The following is a 17598-nucleotide window of genomic DNA, read 5'->3' as shown; positions in this document are numbered from 1 at the left end:
ATTTGAGTTGATCGGCAGGTGAAGCAGGTGCCAGGGGTAGTGATCTTTCGCTCTTCTGCGACGCTTTACTTTGCCAATGCCGAGCTGTACCAAGCCGCCCTGGCGGAGAAGGTGAGTGCTCACACACACACACACGCACCCACGCATGCACGCACGCACACACACACACACACACACACACACACACACACACACACACACACACACACACACACACAGACAATTCACCACCGTCTTCCACGTTGGTCTCTATACAGTTAACATCCAGACTTATCTGACACACTGAGATCCTGCTTTGACACTTCACGATCCAGCTGTGATGGACATTGTTCAAATGTCACCCCCCCCCTCCTCCCCAGTTTATTGTAGAGAGGAGGCTAGCCGGAACAATCCAGGAGCAGTTTATTGTAGAGAGGAGGCTAGCTGGAACAAGCCAGGAGCAGTTTATTGTAGAGAGGAGGCTAGCTGGAACAATCCAGGAGCAGTTTATTGTAGAGAGGAGGCTAGCTGGAACAAGCCAGGAGCAGTTTATTGTAGAGAGGAGGCTAGGTGGAACAAGCCAGGAGCAGTTTATTGTAGAGAGGAGGCTAGGTGGAACAAGCCAGGAGCAGTTTATTGTAGAGAGGAGGCTAGCTGGAACAGGCCAGGAGCAGTTTATTGTAGAGAGGAGGCTAGGTGGAACAGGCCAGGAGCAGTTTATTGTAGAGAGGAGGCTAGGTGGAACAAGCCAGGAGCAGTTTATTGAAGAGAGGGGGCCAGGTGGAACAGGCCAGGAGCAGTTTATTTTAGAGAGGAGGCTAGCTGGAACAAGCCAGGAGCAGTTTATTGTAGAGAGGAGGGTAAGTGGAACAAGCCGGGAGCAGTTTATTGTAGAGAGGAGGCTAGCTGGAACAACCTAGGAGCAGTTTATTGTAGAGAGGAGGCTAGCTGGAACAAGCCAGGAGCAGTTTATTGTAGAGAGGAGGCTAGCTGGAACAAGCCAGGAGCAGTTTATTGTAGAGAGGAGGCTAGCTGGAACAAGCCAGGAGCAGTTTATTGTAAAGAGGAGGCTAGGTGGAACAAGGCAGGAGCAGTTTATTGTAAAGAGGAGGCTAGCTGGAACAAGCCAGGAGCAGTTTATTGTAGAGAGGAGGCTAGCTGGAACAAGGCAGGAGCAGTTTATTGTAAAGAGGAGGCTAGCTGGAACAAGCCATGAGCAGTTTATTGTAGAGAGGAGGCTAGCTGGAACAAGCCAGGAGCAGTTTATTGTAGAGAGGAGGCTAGCTGGAACAAGGCAGGAGCAGTTTATTGTAAAGAGGAGGCTAGCTGGAACAAGCCAGGAGCAGTTTATTGTAGAGAGGAGGCTAGCTGGAACAAGGCAGGAGCAGTTTATTGTAGAGAGGAGGCTAGCTGGAACAAGCCAGGAGCAGTTTATTGTAGAGAGGAGGCTAGCTGGAACAAGCCAGGAGCAGTTTATTGTAGAGAGGAGGCTAGCTGGAACAAGCCAGGAGCAGTTTATTGTAGAGAGGAGGCTAGCTGGAACAAGCCAGGAGCAGTTTAATGTAGAGAGGAGGCTAGCTGGAACAAGCCAGGAGCAGTTTATTGTAGAGAGGAGGCTAGCTGGAACAAGCCAGGAGCAGTTTATTGTAGAGAGGAGGCTAGCTGGAGCAAGCCAGGAGCAGTTTATTGTAGAGAGGAGGCTAGCTGGAACAAGCCAGGAGCAGTTTATTGTAGAGAGGAGGCTAGCTGGAACAAGCCAGGAGCAGTTTATTGTAGAGAGGAGGCTAGCTGGAACAAGCCAGGAGCAGTTTATTGTAGAGAGGAGGGTAGGTGGAACAAGGCAGGAGCAGTTTATTGTAAAGAGGAGGCTAGCTGGAACAAGCCAGGAGCAGATAGAACATGTCATGACAGGGCTTCTATCCTGACTGAGTGTGTGTGGGGATGGGGGTTTTAACCTGCCTCTTGTTAGCCCAATAAACAGGTATGCAACCACTCTGATCCCAATCACCTAGATCCAGGTCAGGGGTGGCTGCTCAAACCATCCCATCCCCACATCACAGTCACTTTTTTGAATGAGAACAGCAAACCACAATGTTGTTGAAATTCTGAAACCACAATGGGAATATCACGGGAATCCTCAACGTTATCAATGAGTGTAATCCCTTCCCGAAGGTCCGTATAGAAAAATATGGCAACGATTTAGAGGGAACCCCATCAACCCATCTGATTTATTTACCAAATGTGGGTGGATGGTGTCCATTCCCAACTTGACCCCACTCAGGTGGATCAGGTTCAGGAAGCTGAGATCAGTGTTGGGCGTCCATGACTGACTCCTGCGGTTTTTTGGGGGTTTTTTCAGTCCGGCATCGATATCACCCACATCCTGTCGGCCAAGAAGAAGCTGGAGGCCAAGGTGAAGAGACACCAGAAGAAGGAGGAGAAGAAAGCCAAGAAGGCTGCCAAGAAGAACCCAAAGCCGGTGAGGAGCTCGGAATGCTCTTTTATCTCTGTGGTACTGTTTCTACTGCTTATTCTCTGCACACTCCATGAGGTTCGGGGTTTGGGTTCTCTCTTTAAGCCAGCTGTGATGACCTTTGACCTCAGGCCATCATGCATCGCGGCTCACCCTGGGAATGACCGAGGTGTATTTCTGTGCGTGTCAACGTCGGACAGGAACGAAAGCGGAGGTATTTTTTTGTGCGGAAGTTGTTTTCCATCTGCTGTCCATCTCGTCCTGCCCCGCCCCTTCCTGCCCTGCCCCATCCCGTCCAGCAGGGGGAGCTAGAGGTGGTGGAGCACAACAACATTGCCACCATTGAGATGGGAGAGAACCACCGCAACCCTTCGCTGCCCGGGGCCATTGTCCTCGACCTCAGCCCAGTCAACTTCCTAGACACCGTGGGGGTCAAAACCATACGCAATGTGAGAGATACACACACACACACACACACACACACACACACACACACACACACACACACACACGCACATACACTGTACACACAGACATTCATACAATTTCTGCTTGTGACAATTGCGGCAAATTGCATTTCCATTTTTCGCACCTTTTCAGTCTTTTCTTCGCTGAGAGAACAGAGAACAGAGAGAACAGAGAGAACAATTTGCAAATCCTTGAGAAAACAAATTCCCGGAATAGATTTAAAATTCAGTGCAGAGTGCAAAGTCATTTATTTTCTTCATAATTCTGTCTCTACTCCGCCATTCAGGGTTGAATGAAATGAATAGTTATTTAATGACCTCGGGCATTCTCTTTCCATTATTCCATCTTCCCTCCACTCTTCTCCACTGCCCCCGCCTCTATCCCCGCAGGACTTTTCAATGGCATTAAAGTGCATCAGATGGTCATAATAATGAAATGACTTCTGGTCTAACCCGGTTTCTCTGTCAGATCCACAAGGACTACGGAGACATCGGCATCGAGGTGGTGCTGTCCGGCTGCCAGAGTAAGTCCCTGTGACTGTAGATCTATTTTTCACAGGTTTCACAAATAATGTGATTGCAATCTTTAAATTCCATTAACCAAAGCTCCTCCCATCGCTACAGGGCACTCTGTCTAGGCCATGCTTTAAAGTGGTAATTCCTTTATTAAAGACTCTTGTTTTGAAAAAATCACATATTATATAGGTATCCCATATTTATTTCACTTTTTAAGAAACAGACATTCAATATTTTTGCGTTTTGCATGTGCTCCCCTATAGGATATGTTGTTTGCGTTGTCAGTGGCGGGGTCCGCCTTTCCTGGCAAGAATGCAAGGATCAGGCACACGTATGAGGCACAAAAAATATCCCGACCACCTCAAGTGACCAAATGAGAAACGAGGGAAATCCCAGAAGCTTTGCAGTTTTCGAATGGAGTTCTGGGGCTTGTCGTGTAATCCACCCAATACAGACCAACTGATGGATTACCACTTTAAAAATTGCTCTTTAAACAATTTTGTCACCACAAACCAGACTGGACATCTGTGTGTAGCCCAACACAAGGGATTCAACATGGGCTCCTGTGTATTATCGTACGTGACCACATAGAAGAGTTGGGTTCAGCACTAAATGGGATTCATGTGCTGAAAGTTAAAAATAACCCAGAAGAGCATAATTCAGACTCCGAGAAGAGATTTTTGCTTTAAAGACAAATGCAGGATTTATTTTCACATTTCACGTTCCAATCCCTATTACGCACGGATGATGTCAGCTGATAAAGACACGCTGTTGGTTCAGACGTCCGCTGCTGTTATTGTGTCTGGAAGGGAAATGCGTGTGTGGACAGCTGTACCTTGTTTTAATGGTGACGTGAAACCACAGACGCTTCGTGGAACGCAGGCTGTCGAAGTCTGGGCCAGATGCAGTGGAGCCAGTGGGAGGATTAAACACTGGATCTGGACAATTTGCCACAGATTCACAGAATTTGTCAAATATCGGCAACTGTCGCTGACCAATGTCAGAAAAACTCGTCTGCGTCTATTTGTGTCTTTGCCTTCCAGTCATGTTTCTTTTTCCAAAATAAAGATCCAGGCTGGACTGCATGCATCGAGAAGCCGTGAAAATTTTCAAAATGGCCGCCCGGCTTTTTTGCAAAACGTTATTTGTTATGGTATGTTGCTGAAGCCGCATTTGTTGCTTCTGTTTTAGGATTTATCACACACACCCGTACGTTTTTATTTAGCCCAGAAATACGTGTTCTCTTCACAGAATGCCTAAACCCAACGTACAGCCACTCAGCAGTTTTCCGACGAGGCTGCGTTTGGCTGATACCCCCCCGTGGTGGAGGCTTAGCGGCATAATGACGGCCGCAGAATGTTTATTGTGCTGAGAACGATAACAACCTTCAATTACAACAGGCCGCCACCTCCGCTCCACACCCCGTCTCTCGATCTCTCCGTTGTCTTCTCTCTTCCTTCCCCGTGGGTCTTTCCCTCCCACGGCCACCAGGGAGCAGAACCCCGGCCAGTCGCCAATACCAGCCCGCTGGGGCTTCGGTTCCAGGGTTTTGCAGGAGAGTGATGCTTGCCGTTTGTTTGTATACCATTCAACTGCAAAATGTGAGGTTAAACGAGAGAAAAAGTATTTGCATTTGGGTGGAAGGTTCAACAGCAGCCTGACCGGACCAACGGGCACCACACAGAAATAATAAACAATGAAGTGCATTTAGCGACCATCAAAGATGACAAAATGCCAAAGAAAACAGCAAAGTGCAGATAATTAATAGTAACATCAATCAATAACTGAATTGATTTAAAGGAGGCAGTGCAACAAACGGGTTTACTCCCGGATGACTGTGTTGCTCTGTATCTTCACCGTGACGCCGACTGGACGCTCACGTTGGTCCCAACTCAGAGCTGCAGGGTTTGAGCTTTACACCCACCCCCACCACCACCACCACCACCTAATCCTCTCTCCCTCTCTCTCTCTTGCTCTCTCTCTCCCCCCGCCCTGTCCTCTCTCTCTAGCCGGTGTGGTGGACAGTCTCCAGAGCGGAGGTTTCTTCAGTGAAGAAGTGACTAAATCCTTCCTCTTCTCCTCTGTCCACGAGGCCGTTCTCCACGTCCTGTCACACCAAAATGGGAGTGCACGTATGCACAATGAATCCGAGGTGTGTGTGTGTGTGTGTGTGTGTGTGTGTGTGTGTGTGTGTGTGTGTGTGTGTGTGAGTACCAGCTGTCCTATTGTCCTGTGGAATGGAGAGATCAGAAGAGATAAGAAGTATGAGACTGATTGAAAAAACACTTGAAGGGCTGCTTGGCTGCTTGGCTGTTTTCTGACCGCGGCCTCATTAAAATGTGTGTTCCCATCATCTACAACTCCTCATAGCGCGGCCTCGCAGAACACCGAAAGAGAAGCTCACCATATGATCACGGCGACAAATGCAAAATGGTCACAAACTGCATTTCAGCAGTTTTGCAGTCCTGCAAATCAGCCCTCTTGGCTACGTCCACGCTAACGTAAGAGGCTAGAAGCAGGAAGTTGTGCCGATTAATTTATTCCTCCACCCGAGAGCGACGAATGATCTTGATGTGAAAAAAGGGTTTGGGAAGGGATGGATGGAACCAATGTTTGTGGAGTCGGAAGGAGTATAAAATGATTTGTATAAAAACAGAGCCTTCAGATTCTCCCAGACCTGACATGTTTTTTGAAGACTTCAACGTTTGCCCCATTGGATTGCACTGAAGCACAGGAAGCTGCAGCAGAGACGTTTCTCAGCGCCACAGTGCTCTGCCACAATCTCTTTCTCCCTCCATCTCTCTTCTTCTTGTTATTTATGTTTCTTTCCCTGTGCCCTCTTCTCCCTGTCTCTCCCTCCTTCCCTCTCTTTGCCCTCTCACCCCTTTCTCTCCCCCTCTCCCTCTCTCCCCACTTCTCTCTCCCTCTTTCTCCACCTCTATCTCTCTCTCGCCCTCTCTGCCCCCTCCCCTTCGCTCTCCCTCCCTTCCTCCCTCCCTCCATCTCTTTCTCTCTCTCTCTCATTCCACCCCCCCCCCACTCCCTGGCAGGAGATGCTGGCGACTCGTTTTTGAAAGCCAGGACAAAGTGGGGGAGAGAAACGGGGACGATCGGCGGCGGCGGCATTGACACCACCCAGACCTACGACGCGCACGCGCCCACACACACACCTTTCAGCTTTGAGGTCGGGAGGATGCAGACGTACACGATCAGCTGACATTGTGAACGAATACACACGTTTACACACGCACACACACAGAGGCATCTGAAATAACGAACACAGCTTGAACAGATTACAAAACAATTAAATTCACAAGAATAACCCTTAAACACAGCCATTTGTACACCACACACACACACACACACACACACACACACACACACACACACACACGTTGGAGAGACAAGACACTAAATTATGTTTTTCGAACGTTACAATATATTTCTTTGATGTTCCACGTCGGACCAAAGAGTTTGCATAACTCAGGATGAACAAGTTTGTTTGAAGCATTTCTTTTGAAATAAGTTATGTAACTTTATTTATGCAGACGTTGATTGCATCCACGGAATTTATAATTAACGTAATCTGTAATAAAAATAAATAAATTGGTATTATTTTGTTTGTCTTCGTTTGTTATTTTGTGATGTTTTTATATCGAAATATATAGAGTACATCTTATGTTTTATTTTTAAGAGAATTCCAAAGTAACTCTGTAATATATGGTTTAATATAATTTAGTTTGAAAAGAGGGATTATTAGTTATTTTTGGTTAGTTTTTAGTTGGCTTTTTCTAAGTTTTTTCTTTATAGAAGTATTTCGTTTTTATATTTTACTTTCACTTTTACTTATTTCAGTTCTAGGTACAGCTTGAAGGTTGTGGAGCTCCCTTTTGTGTGTGTTTATTGGACAGGAATGCACATCATAACACATCCTGACAATATATCCTTAGACATGACACGTTATTCCGTCCAGAATTATTAAAGTGGTTCAAGTACGCCATCATTTTCAGGACATTTTTTTTTAAATAAAAAATGTAAACAGAAAATAAATAACTGTTGTTATTTTATTCCTGTTAGATTTCAAGAATCAAGAATCAAGAATCGAATCTTGAAATTTAACAGGAATACATTTAGATTAGATTGCCTCCAAATAGATTTGGAGGCAATGTTTGTACATTTTTGATATTTCAGCCAATTTTTCCATCATATTTAAATTCAGCTGACAAAAATATTTATTTATATGCTTTTGTATTATTTGTTGTTATCCATAATAACTTTGCTGATAATGTTCTACTTTCATCTGCTTAAATATGTCCTGATGAAAATGCATTTTTTTTAATGATGAGAACGATCAGACCATATAAATGTGGGAAATTGTTATATATGTTATAACAATCATAAGTTCTATGTGTGCACGCTATATCTATATCTATATATATATATATATATATATATATATATATATATATTACAATACTGTCCATTCAATGACGCACACAATGGTGACGCCGATGTGTTTCAACAGGGGGCGCCATTTTAAATATTATATACAGTATAATATTCAGAAATACCCAGAAATACCAGACACGGAACCCATTTTTTAACACAACAACAACAAAACTAGATGTACAGTTATGTGACTTGCTAACTTTTGTGCAACACAGTTCCCTTTTCAAACACAACACTGCACAATATAAACTGAGAATTTGTCACCCACGTGACAATGAAAAGTCAAATAGAAATTACAAACAAATAATACATTTCAATAAAAAAAATGGCTTCTCTTTATGTGCAAGTTCAACATAGAGACACAAACGTCACAGAGATGTGACACGAAGTCAGAACATGGATCGGACCGGTCTGACCGGGATGCATGAGTGCGCTTGAAGGAAACGCACGCACGCACAGCAGCTGACAGTCAGAGGCCGGAGAAGACAACAGGAGTGTGTCAGAAATAATATGGCGCTTGTTAAAATATGCCGCCTCTGGTTGGAAACAGTTCTTTGTGACCAGGGCACACATATTGTTTCCAGTACTTTTCCTATTGCGTGCATGTTGCTCATGGTCTTTTGCACGTACATAGTTCTTTGGGATCCACATATCCTTTTGTGACCACTTGAGAAATGAGGGTTGAGACTTTGCGAAGTGACCCTGCTCGATAGCTCTGTCAGGGAGACAAGGGATTAGACCCAGAGACTCTGTTTTACTTTTTGATTCTGCTTGACAATAAATCTGACTAACTCCTAAAGTCGTGTTACGTCTTCTGATTGACGCTCCAACTCATCGAAGAACACGCGGAGAACCTCGAAGGTATTTATCATACTTGAATTAATAGTAATTGATGAAAACAGGTTAAGACAACTGAACAACTTGGTGATCCTTCGAGGAGTGTAAATACACATTACACCTGCTCTACACCTGTGGTTCCACACGTTAAAATAAGATAAACCGACTGGTAAATATTTTCTTGAATACACACAGACGGAGAGAGACTCACAAATGCCTAAGAGTACACACGCAAACACACACGCAAACACACCCGCAAACACACACGCACACACAAACCAGCGTGGATTCCATTCGTTGTTTCCGCTGCTGGTGAGAACATGGAAAGAGAACATGAGAGAGAGGGGGGGGGGCAGAGAGAGGGGGGGAGGAGAAAGCGAGAGAGAGAGAGGGAGAGAGAGGGGGGGGGCAGAGAGAGGGGGGGGGGGGGAGAAAGCGAGAGAGAGAGGGAGGGGGGAGAGAGAGGGGGGGGGGGAGAAAGCGAGAGAGAGAGGGAGGGGGGAGAGAGAGCGAGAGAGAGGGGGGGGCAGAGAGAGGGGGGGGGGGAGAAAGCGAGAGGGAGAGGGGGGAGAGAGCGAGAGAGAGGGGGGAGCGAGAAAGAGAGGGGGGGGAGAGAGAGGGAGAGAGAGGGGAGCGAGAGAGAGAGGGGGGGAGAGAGAGAGAGGGAGAGGGGGGAGCGAGAAAGAGAGGGGGGGCAGAGAGAGGGAGAGAGAGGGGGGGGACAGAGAGAGATAGAGAGAGAGAGAGTGAGGGGGGGGAGAGAGAGAGAGGGGGGGCAGAGAGAGGGAGAGAGAGGGGGGGACAGAGAGAGATAGAGAGAGAGAGAGTGAGGGGGGGGGAGAGAGAGAGAGGGGGGGCAGAGAGAGGGAGAGAGAGGGGGGACAGAGAGAGAGATAGAGAGAGAGAGAGTGAGGGGGGGGGGGAGAGAGAGAGGGAGAAAGAGGGGGGAGCGAGAAAGAGAGGGGGGGCAGAGAGAGGGAGAGAGAGAGAGAGAGTGAGGGGGGGGAGAGAGAGCGAGGGAGAGAGAGAGAGGGAGAGGGAGGGGGGACAGAGAGAGAGATAGAGAGAGAGAGAGTGAGGGGGGGGGGAGAGAGAGAGGGAGAAAGAGGGGGGAGCGAGAAAGAGAGGGGGGGCAGAGAGAGGGAGAGAGAGAGAGAGAGTGAGGGGGGGGAGAGAGAGCGAGGGAGAGAGAGAGAGGGAGAGGGAGGGGGGACAGAGAGAGAGATAGAGAGAGAGAGAGTGGGGGGGGGAGAGAGAGCGAGGGAGAGAGAGAGAGGGAGAAAGAGAATTTGAGAGAGATGGAGGGAGGGAGAGAGTGAGACAGAGAGAGAGAGAGAGAGAGAGGGAGAGAGAGGGAGAGAGAGGGGGGGTGGGAGGGAGAGGGAGGATTCTTCGTGTTTCCCGCTGACTGCATTCCTGCCTGGCGGGTTGCAGAGAGCGGAGCATTGGCTGGAGGGAGAGAGAGCTACGAGCAGGACCAGGACCAGGACCAGGACCAGTGGAGCCAGAGAGTGGGAGAGTGTAGAGACCAGGCAGGAGGTTCAAACTTCTCACACGTTTCTCTGCAGGTCAGTGGATGAACTTAATCCCATGCATCGGTTTCCATGCCATTTATAATAACATGTATTATAATAATTACATTTATAATAATAATAATAATAACATTTATTATAATAAACCCAGATAATATCAGTTGAATCAACCGGGTTAACTGCCCCGAATCTTCCTTTATTATAAGAGGGATATAGTTCACTGTAAGCGGCTCCGTGGATGAAGTCATCACAACATTTAACGTTTAGTTTGTTGCTGCACTGCGCGTCTGTCTTCTGCTCAACACAGGATGTTTTTTCTCCTCCGGTTGTTGTTGTTGTTTGGTTCTTTCATCGATGTTTTTGTTATTATGATTTGGTGACGTTGGTCAGTCGTTCTGCGGCAGCGAGCGGTGCGGATCCCGTGCACGCGCCTTCCTGGCTTGAAAACAAACGGGGGACGAGCACGAGCACGAGGAGGTGTTTTGACTGTAACAGCTGCGACCCCCAAGCCCAGCACCACACACTGGGCTGCTTCTCCACAACTACAACTTGGGACTGGGCTGCTTCTCCACAACTACAACTTGGGACTGGGCTGCTTCTCCACAACTACAACCTGGGACTGGGCTGCTTCTCCACAACTACAACTTGGGACTGGGCTGCTTCTAGAACTAGAAGTAGAACTCCAACTTGGCCTGGACTGGACTAGACTAGACAAGACTAGTCTGGCTCTGAATGGACCTGTTATAGACTGGACTAGACTGGTTCTAGTCTGGCTCTGGACCCGACTGGTTCTCGACTGGACTAGAGTGGGCTGGTTCTAGACTGGTCCTACACTGGACTTGACTAGTTCTAGACTGGTTCTAGACTGGACTGGACTGGTTCTAGACTGGTCCTAGACTGGACTAGACTAGAGTAGACCGGGCTGGTTCTAGACTGGTTCTGACCTTGACTGGGCTGGACTAGTTCTAGAACTAGAACTCGAACATTGACTGGACTAGACTAGACTAGTCTGGCTCTGGATTGGTTCTAGACTGGGCTGGTTCTAGACTGGACTTTCCTGGTTCTAGACTGGTTCTGGACTGGACTGAACTTAACTCATTCTTGACTAGACTAGACCAGACTAGACTAGTCTGGCTCTGGAATGGGCTGGTTCTAGACTGGACTAGACTGGGCTCGTTCTAGACTGGTTCTGATCTTGACCGGACTGGTTCTAGAACTTGAACTTGGACTGGACTACACCAGACTAGACTAGTCTGGCTCTGGACTGGACCGGTTCTAGATTGGACTAGACTGGGCTGGTTATAGACTGGACTAGACTGGGCTGGTTATAGACTGGTTCGAGACTGGGCTGGAACCAAAACTACAACTAGAACTTGGACTGGACTAAAACTGGACTAGACTAGACTAGTCTGGCTCTGGACTGGATTAAACTGGACTGGGCTGGTTCTAGACTGAACTTGACTGGACTGGTTCTCAACTGAACTGGACTAGACCAGCCTAGTCTGGCTCTGGACTGGTTCTAGACTGCACTGGTTCTATACTGGTTCTAGACTGGATTTGACTTGTAGACTGGTTGTAGACTGGACTGGACTCCACTGGTTCTAGACTGGACTAGACTAGACTAGACTAGTCTGGCTCTCGACTGGACTGGTTCTAGACTGGACTAGACTGGGCTGGTTCTAGACTGGTTCTGAACTTGGCTGAGCTGGACTGGGCTGGTTCTAGAACTAGAACTTCGAGTGGACTAGAACTGGACTGGAATGGTTCTAGACTGGACTGGTTCTAGACTGGTTCTGAACTTGACTGGACTGGTTCTAGAACTAGAACAAAGACTGGACTAGAACTGAACTCGACTCTGGTTCTGGACTCTTCTAGACTGGACTAGACTGAGCTGGTTCAACAACGTCGAGTGCGCGCCTGGGGACCGGGAGCGAGCGTGGGAGGATGAGCGCGGTGTAGATTAAAGACAGAGAGAGAGAGACACAGAGAGAGAGAGAGACAGACACAGAGAGAGAGAGACAGAGAGAGAGAGAGACAGACACAGAGAGAGAGAGAGAAAAGCGGTAAAGCGAGCGATCAAACAAGAGAGATCGTGTCGTCACGTCACGTTCGGTCGCCGCGCGCCTCTCGTCTAGAGCCGAAGTAGAGGAGTGAGCGCGCCCGCGCCCCGCATCTCCCCGAAGCGACATGCGCGGCGCGGCGGCCCCCTGCCTGCTGGCGGCCTCCTGCCTGCTGGCGGCCGGCCTGGCCTGGCTCTTTGGCGGCCGGCTCTCACCGCTGCTCCGCTCCTGTGTTCCACAGCGGCTGCTCGACCTAGCTCCACTCCCCGCCGCCGACCCAGAGTTCCCGATGCCCGAGCCGGGAGCCCCGCGTCACACCCCGCAAGGCGTCCCCTACGCCGACCTCAAGCACGTCGTCAACGCCGATGGGCTGCACCTGTTCTGCCGCGAATGGGAACCCACCGGCCCGCCAAGGTCAGTGGGGGGAACCGAACCGAGTCTTTGAATTCAATTTGGCAAACATAAGGCCTTTTAAATGTCCGAAAGAGTCTTCAATTTGGTGTTAATTTCAACATAGATTTGTTGGTCTGATTGTCAACTCCCTGCTAGCTGTCCAGGGCGTGGTCAGGTGAGGTTAGTGTGGTTCTTCAAGGCCCCAAAATGCTGCTTTCTCAACTGCCACCTTCTGCCTGCTCGTTCCGCTTCCTCTTTTTACCCCCTCGCCGGCCTCAGTCTGAAAAGGAACAAAGTCAGACTGGCTGAACATCGAAACTTGCAAACACGGTATACACTGTCACACTCACATGCTCACAACATGCGCACACGCAAAAGATTGGCTGCATGTCATGACATGTCATGTGTAATGTTTTCGGGGCCTCAGGTCCAATAAGTGTGCTGAACACACACACACACAGCAGGACACATTAACTGTCAGTATACTGCTTTATAAACCGCTGGTTTATTGCAACTTCAGATGTGTGTGTGAGACCTGTTTGCTTTATAATTTAGTTTTTCATTTTTTGTGGGTGGTTGAATTTTCCTCCTTTGCAGGTATGACTGTGTGTTATTTAACAATTGCATTAGCGGGTGGGACTGAGCTTGTGTTAAACATTTGAACCCTAAATGGCTTAAAACACAAAGTCCATTGTTCTACAAGGTGACAACGGGCAGAAGGAGGGGCCAACGCATTGAAGCTGTAAATAACCGTCTCTCTGACTGTCTGTCTATCCCTCTCTCTGGACGTATTGTATCTTGTACTATTTAAATGTTTGGATATAAATATATTGTGCAGCCTTAGGGACAGCAACACAAACAGCCAACTTCAATAAAATGTCTTACCAGGCAACATAAAATTGGGGCATAAAACAACTGAATTTGCTGAGCAGCACAGTTTTTTACACTTCCAGCCTTAGTTCTTGGAAAAGCTCTGTATTCCTCTGTGTTGTGATCATTTCCTCAAAGCCAGGTGACTGACGTTTCATACAGAGTCAAGAAAGTTTTAAATATACTTGACTTTTAATGTTGGAGTTTCAAGCGTGGAATAAATGCCTAGAGAGCCCTCTACCATGCCAGAATTCTTAGCGCATTTAAGCAATGAAAAGATTCATGATTGAAGAGGTTTAGTTGTCACATACATATACATACGTTCATACATATATGCAGTGAAATGTCTTTGCAACGAACCCGGAGATTATGCACAATAGTAACTAAACGGAACATAATAGCTAACCTATCTCACCTATAGAAAGAGTCAGCCTTGCACCTGCTCAGCTGCTGGATTAAAAAAAATTAAAAATAAGAGCACACAGCACGCCGCATGTGTGTCAGAGATAGAGAGCGATGGAGTGCAAATTGTCGGTGTAAACATTTAGAAGTCTCGAGGTATTAAAATTGACAGAGACGGCGCTATCTGCTTCCGTGAATTCAGCCATCTGGTTATTTTTGTATTCATGCATGGATGGATGGTACAGATTGTACCTGCGGAATGTTTCACACAACCTTCCTTTGGACGTATCCATCCTGAATAACTTAAATTACTTGATTACTTTAACCCGAAGCACATGGCATGGAGTTGAACAAATTGGAGGTGCGCTCCCTTGCGCAAATAGCTGTGTGGCACTGTCACGAGTGCCGCAATGATGTCATTTATGTTGTGTGCACTAGACGGCTACGGCTGTGGCCACTATAAACCAGGCTTAATACGGTTAAAAAAAAAAAAAAGTGTTGGGTTGCATGCGTCGCACTGGTGCTCCTAAAATAAAAGCACCAGTGGAAAAAGTTAGTCTGGAGTAGGGCTGGGCGGTATCGCCAAAATGTTTTATCACAGTATAATTTCAAGCACCGCCAGTCACGGTATATACAGCATATTATGGTATATTCGTTTTTCTTTTAAATTTTTATATAAATGCTTGTAACTTTTTGCCATCCGCCGTGATTTTTGAAAAAAAATAAAAAATTCAACATGAATGTTTCAGTTAAACTAGAGGACTAGCGAGATAGCATTAGCTTTGTAATCGGTTTCCTATATTCCCTATGGGCTGGATGGCTTGAAGGGCTAACAGAGCTAGCAGTGCAGCAACTTTGCTTCACCACAAAGCCGCACTTTGCCCCGCACACGGCCCTGCACATAGCCCCCCAACACGGAGACAGCATGTCCCGTTTTCCCGCAGCATATTGTGATCGAGTGAGCTGTGGCAGGGCTATGTGGGCGCTGCAGCGGTGTGTGTGTGTGTCTCGCTGTCGGAGAGAAGAGAGAAATCGCAGCTCCCTCCGGTATATAGATAGTGTGGAAAATTAGTATTGAACCCGTTTCAAATACTCAGAATTGATAATTATAGACAAATCGATATTAACACGAACCCCACTTTAGATGTATGAAGGCTCTACCTTGTTAGCACAGTATAGTCAAAATCCATACCGTAGGGCAAATTCATACCGCTGTTATATTTATACCATCCACCTCTAGTCTGGAGCCCTGATTACTTGTTTTCCCCATTATAGCCACAAACGCCCATCTCCACCATGTTCACTCATCCTCTCCTGCTCTGAGACACCCCCCACCCCCCACCATGCCGCTGTGATAAAAATCCATTATCACCACCTCCATCATAATTATCTGGAGTTCCACTCTGATATGAGTAACTGTGGTAATGGCCGACTGCTTCAAGGGCCTGGTCGACTCACGGTGGACTCATGGCGATGCAAACGCTGGTTTCATCTCTGCTTCTGTGGACAAAAAGTTCAGATGTGAACCCTGAGCAAGGCACCAGGTGATTGTCTCTCACTCTCCAGGCGCTGGTCGCAGTTTTGGAGCATTATAATGCTTAATTCATTTTTAAAGAAAAACCTGGTAAAATAATAAAAACGGCAAGAAAGACTCAAATGTGAAACTTTTTGAGCTGCTGTGTCCCGTTGGAGAAATATGGGTCAGGTCAAAGGTCAGACAGGGGTCAGGGCGGAGCACAACGCTGCAGTGCCTGTTAAATGGAAACGCTAAGTGGGTGAAAGGTGATCGACCCGTGGTTTGGTAGAGCTGCCAGTACTTCATCTAAACAAACACACACACACACACACACACACACACAGCTTTCTGAATATATGTGATTAGATCCTCTCGAGCTGGAATCACAGGTCAGATCTGTGTATTTACGCACGCTGACACAAATACATAGTCATGAATGTTATAGCATATGATAAATGACACACGGACTGGGTACGTCTAAGTGGGTCAAGCTAGTTTTGATGCTTAGCTGATGATGTCCGGGTGTGATTTGCCTTCTCAAATGAGGCCATCTCCGACTGTCTTTTTGTTTTTTTCAGACTTAATTTCCCTCTTCAACTCCTCTCGACTAACATACGGAGTTATCTAGCAGATAACTCCGTATGTTAGTCTACGACAGTGGTGGTGATATACAAAATACTGTCTAGAGCAGTATTTGTCCCTGTTTTGGTTGAATTTTAGAGTAGAGTGGTGGTATTTGCTGAATCCATGGAAACGGCTACTATAAACCTGGAATTTGACATGTTTTTGGAGTTTTTTTTTTTTTTTTTTAGTGATAATATTGCTTAGAAAACAGATAACGAAATAACCATCAATTCTTTATTCAAAACATGATTGAGTAAAGGTTCCCTTTTGAGGGATTTTGCCATTTTTACTTAACTGAAATTACTGTTGCAACAGCCAAATCAAAGTTATCGTACACACAAGGTACATTAAGGTACATATCCCGAGGGCAGCTCTTCAAATCAAACAGAACCATAGGTCTCTCTCTCCTACATACTCACAAACTTCTCAAGACTATCACAAAGCAGTCAGTAATTACAATCTATTTTGATCTCTTTCTCTCTCTCTCTCACACACACACACATTTCATGCACACAGTAGTACGTCATGCTGACCCTGTTGTAAATTTTAAGTACCTATAAACCTATTAATCGGATTAACATACCACAGTGTGCACACATTCGTGTGTGTGTGGACTGATAGTATCTAATACCGGGCTAAAATATCAGTGTCAGAATATAACCACTACAAAAATATATATCAAGGTTCTTAGTTAATTCTGTAAGAAGATGTAATGTGGTACAAATGTGCAGATATTGATAGTAAGTGTAAAATTGCCCATGACTAATTAAACTTATCTTCATAGCCACAAATTGTGAATGGTTGTGATTATGTCGTGATTATTTTATTTTTCAAGCTTTCCAAACACATGAATCTCAATGGTGGTAGCCTACACACAACCATTCAGCCATGACATGGTTGGTGTTCTTCTACGCCTTCCTCTGTGTTGTCTACGGTGGTGTGAGCTGTTTATGGTTCTGACTGCAGACGCCACCAAAAGCAGCTCACCCTCTTTCACTATTATTGCACATCTCATTAGTTCACCAACATTTTGCTGCGCTAGTACTATTCTCAGTTTTCAAGCCACACAGGCATGAAATATATAAAAACAATACAATGTCCAACCCAATGTTCTGCTCTTCTTGTCGCCATGAGTTTTTAATCTTTGCAATTTTGTATGTTAATTTTGGAAAATAAATTATAGGTTAACTTTGTCATTTCACTACCAAGTCGATTGCGGAAATGTGAAGGAGGAAATTACGTGGTGGAAATACATAGGGAGCCCAAAGCAAGCCCCAATTACAGCTCACAGTGCTGCATCGCCCACAATAAATTGGCCTTAGGTAGATGTTTGTTTTATAAACACTCTACACATACGTAAGTACACGTAAGTGCATGATGGCGAACGTCACAAAGACTATTGTGGGCGTCGCAGGACCTGGCTTAAGGGATGTGGACCGGGACCTATTCGACCAGCCAATAACTTTTAAAGTTCGCTGCA

General features: G+C 46.4%; 2 protein-coding genes across 2 annotated transcripts in view; both read left to right on the top strand.

The window, feature by feature from the left end:
• slc26a6.2 (solute carrier family 26 member 6, tandem duplicate 2) overlaps positions 1-6906 on the top strand; it is a 17324-nt gene extending 10418 nt beyond the window's left edge. Inside the window, exons 14-19 of the mRNA XM_080015646.1 lie at positions 19-111; positions 2339-2458; positions 2752-2901; positions 3389-3443; positions 5445-5587; positions 6486-6906. Of these exons, the coding sequence (XP_079871772.1) occupies positions 19-111; positions 2339-2458; positions 2752-2901; positions 3389-3443; positions 5445-5587; positions 6486-6509 (585 nt within the window). The 3' untranslated portion in view covers positions 6510-6906. The remainder of the gene's footprint in view (positions 1-18; positions 112-2338; positions 2459-2751; positions 2902-3388; positions 3444-5444; positions 5588-6485) is intronic.
• Positions 6907-10156: 3250 nt separating this feature from the next.
• Positions 10157-17598, top strand: part of mgll (monoglyceride lipase) — a 31337-nt gene continuing 23895 nt past the window's right edge. Inside the window, exons 1-2 of the mRNA XM_080015525.1 lie at positions 10157-10289; positions 12555-12727. Coding sequence (XP_079871651.1) covers positions 12603-12727 — 125 coding nt within the window. The 5' untranslated portion in view covers positions 10157-10289; positions 12555-12602. The remainder of the gene's footprint in view (positions 10290-12554; positions 12728-17598) is intronic.

This window comes from Zeus faber, assembly GCF_960531495.2.
Source record: "Zeus faber genome assembly, chromosome: 15".
In the NCBI taxonomy this organism is placed as follows: domain Eukaryota; kingdom Metazoa; phylum Chordata; class Actinopteri; order Zeiformes; family Zeidae; genus Zeus; species Zeus faber.
The sequence above is the reverse complement of the archived record's forward strand: the minus strand, read 5'-3'. Positions and strand labels throughout refer to the sequence as shown.